The sequence below is a fragment of the Grammomys surdaster genome, unplaced genomic scaffold, assembly GCF_004785775.1.
Source record: "Grammomys surdaster isolate TR1022 unplaced genomic scaffold, NIH_TR_1.0 125323, whole genome shotgun sequence".
Lineage (NCBI taxonomy): Eukaryota > Metazoa > Chordata > Mammalia > Rodentia > Muridae > Grammomys > Grammomys surdaster.
In genome coordinates, this window is record NW_021620200.1 from 1,236,968 (window position 1) to 1,246,904 (window position 9,937).

The window sequence follows — 9,937 nt, forward strand, 5'->3', positions numbered from 1 at the left end:
ACAGCATTAGTTAGTTGCTTCTAGTTTTTGCCCCATTTACCAGCACATATTAATTTTATATCAGAAATGAATTCCACCCTAACAAACTCCCTTAGTGCTCAGTTATTCCTCACTGCCTCCCTTTGGATAAATATCCATGAAGAGGCTTTAATTAAAATGTCAAAAGGGGAGACAGCTTTGATGGTGCCGTCTTCCCACTCAGCAGCAAGCTGGACTCATGCAGAGTCCATCAGGGGAACTGAGAACTGGGCTTGCCAGGAGGGTCAGCCCCATGTCAGGGAAGGGGCCTGCACCTGCCCATTGCACAGCTGAGCAGAGACCTAGTAGGATCCAAGCCAGACTCCTTTTGGGTTCTGAGCCAGAGCTGGCTCAGACTCTGTGAACTTGGACATTAACAAATGGCAGGATGTGAAAACGTGTGTGACTGAGAAAGGGTATACAGGAACCCATGCACAGAGGCAAGGGTGGTGGCTTGCAGCTCACCTGGGCCCAGGTTGGTGGTCATGAGGTCAAAGACTTGGAGATTCCTGCTGAGAAGGCAGATAGCCTCAATGGAAAAGTGGGAGTGGGGTGCTGGTGCCTAGGCATTTCCAAAATTCGTATGCTTATAATAGTAGTCTCCTGATTTTCATGTCAGAATAGAATTCACTTTCTGTTGAAGACTAAGCACACTGATTTCCACCCCTTTATAACCCAGGCTCCACCCTCATGAAGCCATGTGCCTCACTTGGTCAATAGGTTCTGCAGAAAATAGGGTTTATGACCAGAGAGGCAGTAAGTGGGGGAGTAAGAGATTGTGATAAAGAATGAAGGCCAGTCCCCTCATGTGACAGGTTGCCTTAGCAGCGGCAAAGGCCTCTGGATATTTAGAGAGGTGGTGAAGCATGACATTGACCTTGGCCAGGATGCTGCCATGTCTTTTGGGTTCTCCTTTGGAGGTGGAGGGGTTGGTCTGCTGCTCTCAGAGAGAGCTCAGGTGCAGCTGGAACAGCAGGGTCTTCAGAGCAGGTCTTAGAAAAGGAGGGCTTTCTCTAGCCTTGAATGAAGGTTCAAGTTCAAGGGCTAGGCTTTTGTTTCAACCACAGGGGCTACAAAAGAAGAAAGCAATACAAGCTAATGCCAGTGCTTAAGGATCCTTATCTAGCATACCTGGCTTGTGTCCCTAACTTTTCTAGCCAAGAAATCTTTGTTCAGAAGACAGGTTAGAACCTCACAAAGTGCATAGCTGCTTTTAGTGGTCACAGTATACTCAATAGAAAGGGACAGGGAGCAGCTGCAAATATACCCTCCAGAGGTCTTCCTGAAATCACAGCCAGGTTCATGGCTAGAATGACTTTGCCTATTAGAGATGGGGCAGTACCAACCTTTGGACCAGCTCTCTGGCTCCCTGTATGTGTGCACATTCTGCAGAGCTCTTCAGTGGGAGGCACAAATAGTCAAAGCCTGCAGTTCCAGCCTGCAAAGTGAGCTTCAGCCCACTCAGGCCATCCGAGCCAGAATCAGCTTGCTGACCTAAAAATATCATAACTCTACTTATACTTCTCAGGCCTGGGGGGAAAAAAAAGAAAGAAAAAGTGCAGTTTTCAAGCAACTCTGAAAAGCCCCTAGCTGTGTGCTGTATGTGTTCGAGCTGCTGAGCAGATCAGCCTTCCCTAGCCCAGAATCACGAGATAGGTGGTGGGGCCAAGAGGTTCCTCAGCCCTCCATACAGACCGGATGCCCCAGGCTCACATGTGGGTACCGGTGACACTCCCACAAGGTTCCTTGTTAGTCAGACTTGTGTCACTGTGACAAAATAGCCAATGCAAACAATTTAAAAGGAATTTTTATTTGCTTCATTTTCAAGGCTTCTGTCCATGGCTCTGTTGCTTGAGGCCTACAATGAGACACAGCATCATGGTGGAGCATATGGTAGTGTGAGACTCTTCAACTCGTGGTTGGCAGGAAGGGGAGAGCACAAGACACACTACAAGTGACCTGACCCTGTCCAAAACTAGGTCCTCCCTAAAAAGCTTCCAAGACCTCCTGGAATGACACTGCTACCTGGGAACAAAGCTTTCAGTCCATGATGGGGAGACCTCTAATCACAACTGTAGACCACCATGGGAGCTTTGTTCACAGGACTGGATTCTACACAGAGAACAGAGCATGGATCAAGTGGAAGCTCCAACACAGCCTCCTCCCTCCTCCTTTTCTTTATTAAGATATTAAATGGCTTCAACAATTCCATGCATCTTTCTGACAGGGCTTTAGAAATCTTTTGTTGCTGGATATATAGAAATGAGGAATTTTCCAGGCAAGCTTTGACTGAGATGTGTGTGTGTGTGTGTGTGTGTGTGTGTGTGTGTGTGTGTGTGTGTGTACACCCACTCAGGTTCACTGTATTGTATTCTAACTGGTTTTTCTCATTATTACATTTATTTATTACCTGCAGCTCCCAATCATCCTGTTCCCTACTTTCTTTTCCTCTTCATCTTCCTCCTCCTTTTTCCTTCATTCTCCTCCCCTTCCACAAATGTGGTGTCAGGTCTCAGTATGTAGCCCAGGCTGACCTGGAACTTTCCATCCTTCTGCCTAAGTGCTGAGATAATGTGCCACCACACCTGATTCAGAGACTCTTTTAAATGGTTTCAGAGTATCTCTTGCCCTTCTCACTACCTAAATGATAAAAAAAATTAATTTCTCAGCTGATACCTTCATCTTGAGCCAAAGACACTTCAGCTTCATTAAGAACAGGCAGCAGGGCTGGTTTGAGGTGAAGATGAGTCAGCCAGACCACTTCCCAGGGCTTTCCTGACCTCCCAGGCTGCCCGAGTCTCCAGCTTTCTCATGACTAATACACTTGTGTGCACTCCAGCACTATTCCTGGGTCTCCTCTGAAAGGGAGGAAATAGATAAAGAGGCTGCTAGCATCCGATCAGTTCAGCATTTCAGCCTATCTGTTCAGCCTTATGCCCTAGGAGTGTAAGAAGAGACTAGTGAGTCCACCCTAGCTGAGCCAAACACACCTATCCAGCACCATGTACCTGTGCCCGACAAGGTCAAGCAGAGATGTTGCACTTGTCATTTCAGATAGCAGTGAACAGTCTTGTCTGCATCTGGAAGTCTGGGAGGTAGAGACTCCGGCCTCAGATGCAAAGTAGACCTGTAGCCCAGTCCATCACAACAGGAGGTATCCATTGAAGAACATGACCTCTTGCTCATTAAGATCCAGGGGTGTTTTAAAAATAAGTAGACAAGGAGACAGTTTGCCCATTTTGGAAAAGTTTCCTCTTGGGAGGACATTCACAAGATTAGTTCTTCAATTCTGTTCAGATAAGATTGTGCTCGTAAGTTTGTTCTTGGAGTTGGTTCTCTCCTTCCACCTTTATATGGTTCTGGGAATTGAACTCAGGCTTCCAGGCTTTCAAGTATGTTTAGCCATCTTGCCAGCCTTAAAATGTTACATATATTTATCTATGTGGTACTGGGGATCAAATCCAGGGTCCTGTACATTTGGATAAGTGCTGTCCCTCTGAAATATAGTCCTAGATCTTGTTTTTTGTTTGTTTGTTTGTTTGTTTGTTTGGAAACAAGACCTCATGTTGTAGTCCAGGTGGATCCTCCTGTCTCAACCTCCTGAGTATTAGGAGTGTACGTGTGTCCAACACTCCTGCCTCACACTGGCCTTTTCTGAAACTTTTGCATGCATGGCAGTGACTATTTGGGCCTCTTTTGTTTATGTGTTGTATGGGATTTTTTTTTCTGTGTGATAGAGGACCTTAAAAACTCAGTGACTTTGGTGTGACAACATAGGAATTTACACAGCTATGTGATTTGCCTGGGCCCATCAGGGCATTTTCTTACTTGAGCTGGACTCATCTAGGCAGTTGGTACCAATTCACTTGGGTGTTGACTGGTCTAGAGGAGCCTCATCTAGAACATCCTATGACCCTCATCCTTCAGCAGGGTGACTCAGGCTTAGACAGTTTATTCTAAAAGTTCACAGTCCTCTGCAAACTTTTGTTTATCTTACCCCATAATACTCCACTGTTTACAACAGGACATGTTGAGGGTGGGGGGACATTATCATAGGGTGTGCATGCTGGGGACTGGGAAGGCTTTTTGTGGCCATTTTTGTACCCTATCTCTATGATATTGCTTAATCTAGATCCAAGTTTAGTGACACCAACCACACACATACTTATTTTCTGGCATATGCTACAAGACCCAGAGAGGTGAAGGGGGCTGTCTAGGGTCACACAGGCAGTTAGCAACAGGGATAGACTTAGGAACCCAATTGCATCCACCAAGCAGATATCCAAACTGGAGACTTGATAGACCTTGATTTCTACTTTCCATAGGCTATACCTTAGACAGCTACCACGAAATCCTTCTGTCCCTGGTGCTTCCACTTCTGGCTCAGCACAGAGTAGAAAGCTACTTTTTGCATAATGGGGATTGAACTCAGACCTCTGTGAATACTATGGACCACTGAGCTATGTTTTTAGTCTGCAAACTTTTAATCTTGAGCAAGTGAGACTGTAATAGTGACAGTAACAGTTAAGGGGGTACTTGGAGGAAAGTTTAAATCTCTTTTCCTCTTCTGTGCTCACAGTTCCACCCAGCCAGCCATCCCCTGTCTGGCTCATATGCCCATTGGCTACTTCACTGGCTGCTGCATACATTGGTTTGACATTCTGTATACAATTGCACCAGATTTTAGACATGTCTCTCATGTTTATTTCTATCACCTCTAGGATTTGCAAGAATGTAAATACCAATACCTAGGTATTGGAAGGCTCACAGGATATCTGGCCTCCCAAGCTCTATATGCCCAGGAAGCTCCACTATCCCCTGTAGTTCTATTCAGACCATTGTTATCCATGTGCCAGAGAGCCTCTGAATTCCATTCAGACCCCTAGCAATCTATCAACTCCCCATCACCGAATCTGTCTTCCTAGTAGTGTATGACAATGATGAGGTACAAAGGAAGACTGCAGTCTTTGGAGCAATCAATGCACTGTGATTTTCTCTGTTGGTGATGGCCAGAGGCAGACAGAACACACCGTGGGAAGCCAGGATGGAACCTATCTGGGGAAACTAAGATCTGAAGGCCAGTGTGTCTGGATGGGACCTTTCCTTGAACTTTTCAACTGGGGTCAGGGCTGTGTACAGGAATAGAAGCTCTTGAGAGACTGGACAAGAAAGAGCTTGCTTTCTCCTCACTCCATAGTATGGGCCAGTACTAGTTTGTATATGGGCAGCTGGAGTCATGGAGCTTCTGACTGGAATCTGTTCAGCTCCTCACACAGGGATGAGTTCTATGACACACACAGTTGCAGGCAGAGGAAGATGGATTAGTGAGTAGGGGAAATGCTTTGAACAAAAGAGTAACTTCAGGATACAATTATATCATGCTGAGGTACGCACCTGGTGGCCAGCTTGCTCCCCCCACATATCCATGTTCACTACTGCACTAGCCACAACTACCAAGATACAGAATCAGCCTAAGTGCTCCAACGATGACTGAGAAAGAAAACAATGGCATATTATATTTACAGATTAGAATTTTATTAAGATGGAATTATATTTTCAGGAAAGTAGATGGAAGTGGCAACTCTTGTGTTAAGCAAAATAAGCTGGACTCAGAAAAACAAGTATTATGTATTTCTAGATTTTAATTTCCTCACTCTTTTTCTTCCCCCATTTCTCTTTTTCTCTCTGTATCCATTTGTTATGAATATAGAAGGAACACTGCTTAGAAAGGAGACCAGCAATACTGGAGACTAGGGTGGGATGGGATAATGGAGCTATATTGAAGCAAAATCTGATGAAAAAACATGTATGGATGAAGTTAAGATGAAAACTATGATTTGGGATGGTAATTAAATGAATGAATGTCATCTCCTCCTCTTCCTCCTGCTCCTCCTGCTCCTCCTGCTCCTCCTGCTCTTCCTCCTCCTCCTCTTCCTCCTCCTCTTCCTTCTCCTCTTCCTCCTCCTCCTCTTCCTCTTCCTCTTCCTTCTCCTAACTATGATCCAAGGCTCAGGGAACATCTCAGAAAAGACCAGAGGACCAGGATGCCTGCAGTGAGATTGTGTTTTTTCTATATAATAAAGAATTGTACCTATGAAATCTCAACTATATGGCTGCCTAAACGTGACCTGTACAGTGGCAACACCAGTTGACATACTAACAGAGATGGTGGAAAACTCATAACATCTCACCCTTAAATGAAGAGCTACAGTTAATTTACGAAGAGAAAGAACTCCTCTCCAAGGATGAGCTCTTTAATAGCTATCCAATCCCATGTGTTCAACCTTAAACACATACACATATGAACAACACAAAATCAGCAGGACACACACATGCATACACACACAACACACACACACACAAACACACACACCTCATGCAGAAATGGGTAGTAATAGTTAAGGAAGGCATGAATTTGAGGTACCTGGTTGGGCTACCCTGGAGGAATTGGAGGGGGAGAAGGGAAGGGTGGAAATGCTATAAATGTAATTCTCATATATTAATTTCTCAAAAAGACTAATATCAGGAACTAAAAAAAGGGAAAGATTGATAGTACTTTTACATATTAAGATTGACAGTACTACTACACATACAGACCCAGCCTTGTTGAGGAAGGCCCTCCTCCAACCTCATGAAGACAAGCGGGCCCAGCTGCCAAGGCAGCAGCTATGGCAGACAGCTTTGCAAAGTCTCTATACCATCTGTATATCTGGTGTTGTCCAGTGGAAGAGCCTCCCACAACCGTCCTAGGGTCAGGGTTGTAGCCAGATTGCTGGAAGTCCAGGAGAAAATTATAGGATAGCAGTCATCAGTAGTGTCCCAGAACCAAAGCAGAAGAGTAGAGAATCTGAGGAGAAGCAGTGCATTATGTAGCTCGGGAGCCAGGGGCTCTTGGGTGGGCTTTCCCTGGCTACAGAGGGGGAGCTTTGCAACAGCTGGATTCTTCAAGATTAGATGAGGAGCTGAGCAGTGGCCCAGAGAAGAAATGATGAAGATATGCATGGAGTTATTGCACAGAGGAAGACCTGGGTATTGAAGAAAGAGGTGGACATGGGACCATATTTGTAGGATCTTGAGTATTAACCCATTCCAGGCTATGATTCCTGAGCTCCATACCTCAAGGAGTGGCTTGCCAGCATGGTTATGGAAGGAAGGCTCACATAAAGAAACAGCAAACCATTCAAGATGAGACTTGTGTAGATGCCGAGCTGGGCTATTTAGGCGAGGAGGTTGGAGAGCAGACATGGAGGCTGGAACTGTGTATAGATGTGATGTCTTCATGGAGGAAGTAGAGGAAGTGAACCTTTTGTCAAGGAAACCTTGAAGAATTGTGCTGGGGATAAAAGAAGCAGGTTTTCTTTAGTAAAATAAGGCAGTGACTTGGACTTTTGAACTACAGTTTAGCACATCTGCCTCAGGGCAAAGACATTTCTGTCTGACAATGATCGGTTCTATCTTCTAGACTGAAACAGCCTTGGCAGCCTCTAGCTGCTTACTGTGTTTTCAGAAGCCCAGGAAAGCCTCTTTCAGTTCTGGCCTGCTTCAGGGCTCCAGGTTCTCAGGATTCAGATTCAAGTTGACTGTCTGTTTTTCGTTTTTGCTTATTTTTTTTTCTTCACTTGCAGGTACCGGCCCAGGCTACAGTGCAGACCCTCTGCTGTCTCTGCTCTTGTTAGCACTACATAAGTTCCTGCACCCACTTCTGGGCCACTGACAGCCGTAAAACCTCAGCAGGCACCCTGGGAGGACACCTTGCCACATGGACACAAGGACTGAGGGAAGCATGAAGAAGTCCATGCAAAAATAAATAAATCATATTTTTGGGGAAATAACACAGATCTAGAAGACTTAAAATAATGCATCAAGTTTTCAAATAGGATGGGGTGCAGGCCGTGCGGTGTGCATGGGGCGCCAAGTTCTTCACGGCAATGTATTTTTCTTTCCTCCACATTCCCTCTGAATCTTCATTTTGCACGAACTGTTGAGCAGGAACCTTAAGGATAGTATGTAAAAAATGTTGGGTCAAAGCCTTTCTGACAAAGTAAAATATTTTTAGGAGATTATTGTGTTTAGAACATTTTTTTTTGAATTTACATTTTCTTTGGGGGATTTTCGTTTTTTATTAAATTATTTCTTTGGAGACATTTTGATTAAAAAGAAACATCATAATTAAAATTCACTGTCAATAATATTTATTTTTAAATAAAAATTGGAAACAAGGATATACAGTTGTTTATAAACTGTATTGTATATTGCTGAATAATAGCTGAATTAAAAAGAAAACCTTTTAAATAAACTTTGTACAGCCATGTATGACTGACTGTCAAGCTTCAGTGCCTGCTGTATCCAGACACTGTGACCTCTTCTCAGACAGCATCTGATTGGCCCCAGGCATGGAAGGCAGCTCAGAACACCTGTCTGGGCCCTGGAGCGCAGATGAGAGTACCTGCCAAGCCTGTCAAGGGACAGTGGGTTTCTTAGAGGCAAGAATGAATACTGTGAGAGAACAGAGTTACTGTATAAGTCAAGAACCAGCCTTGCTCTCTGGCTTCAGTAGATCTGCCGTGCAGCTATCTGCTGTGAGCTTATAGACCACACTGTACTGCTCCTAGCTTTACTGATCCTCAAAAAGGGAGTTTGGAAAGATGCCTAGTCTCCTGTACGCTCTCACTTTGTACCTACAGATGGATTCTAGCCTCTGAAATATGAGTTGGGGATAGGCTCATGTCTGAGAGCTACTAATAGGCCCTGGTAGCTAGCTATTCTTCATTTCATGACAACTCCATTAAATACCCAGATTTATGGTTTGTTTAAAATATAGTCAGACTTTTATAACTATTTATTTTTCGGGATTTGTTTTAGTTTTGGATTGGTTTATTTGAATGCCATGTTTTCCTTTAATGAGATTGCATGCAATAACCTAGGCATACCGGAAATTCCTACATAGCACATGGCATTCCTGAATTTATAAGCCTCCTCTGCCTCCTCAGTCTCCTAAATTCTGGGAGTATAGGTGTAAGGCACTTTGTCTGGCTTAACCTATGTTTCAAATATGTATGATTGTCAGCATTGCTCACAAAATGCTTCTTTTCTCCTCTGACTAAACTTGTGTTGTGACTACACTTTCTATCATCTAATGGCAGGTGGGCCCACAGCAGCCACTAGAAGATCAGGTTAATTAAAGACACTTGGTTGCTGATGCAAGGCTCGGTGAAGCACTCTCCTCCAGTATGACAACAGGGATATTTATAATAGCAAGAGCCTTTGTACCCACACCTACAGGATACTAATGACTGACAAGAAGGAATGATTGACACAATCCTTGAAGGGAAATGAATCTTAGTTACTTCAATCCAGTGATTTTTGGGGGGACTGCTTGTTACTAAAGCACAAACCTGCCTATCCTGACTAGTTCAGTATTTAGATGATCAATTGCTTAGCTAAGAAGGAAAGGCAAATCTTATGTTTGGAAAATCCCACATGTCTGGAAGCCTTGGTGCTATGTGAAAAAAAAAATTCTTAGGACCATTGTTTCTGTTGGGTGCATAAGGCTGTTCCATGTTTCATTTCTATTGATCAGTACCAATTAAGCTGTAAATTTAATCATTTTGCCTCATGGATAGTGATTCTGTACAGAAAGGACATTTATTTTTATAGTGATCAAAATATTGCACTGTGCTAATATCACTGTACAATACTCAATGCAAAAGGCACTTCCCAGATGTCAGGTTGAATGGAGACATTTCTTAGAGAGAGGCTGATATGCCAGGTGACCAGTGCAGGTGACACATCTGCCCCCATCAACAAAGCCAGATCCTGCTGAACAGGTGAAATAGGCCAGGGGCCTGTTGAGGTCCCCACTCTTGTGTAATGGGAATGAGAAAGAAAGGTAGGTGACCTCTAGAGACTCTACTGTATC

General features: G+C 44.1%; 1 protein-coding gene across 1 annotated transcript in view; it reads left to right on the forward strand.

Annotated features, from left to right (window-relative positions):
- Vstm2b (V-set and transmembrane domain containing 2B) overlaps positions 1-8,312 on the forward strand; it is a 29,842-nt gene extending 21,530 nt beyond the window's left edge. The window contains exon 6 of the mRNA XM_028785700.1: positions 7,644-8,312. Within this exon, the coding sequence (XP_028641533.1) occupies positions 7,644-7,732 (89 nt within the window). The 3' untranslated portion in view covers positions 7,733-8,312. The remainder of the gene's footprint in view (positions 1-7,643) is intronic.
- Positions 8,313-9,937: the final 1,625 nt, after the last annotated feature.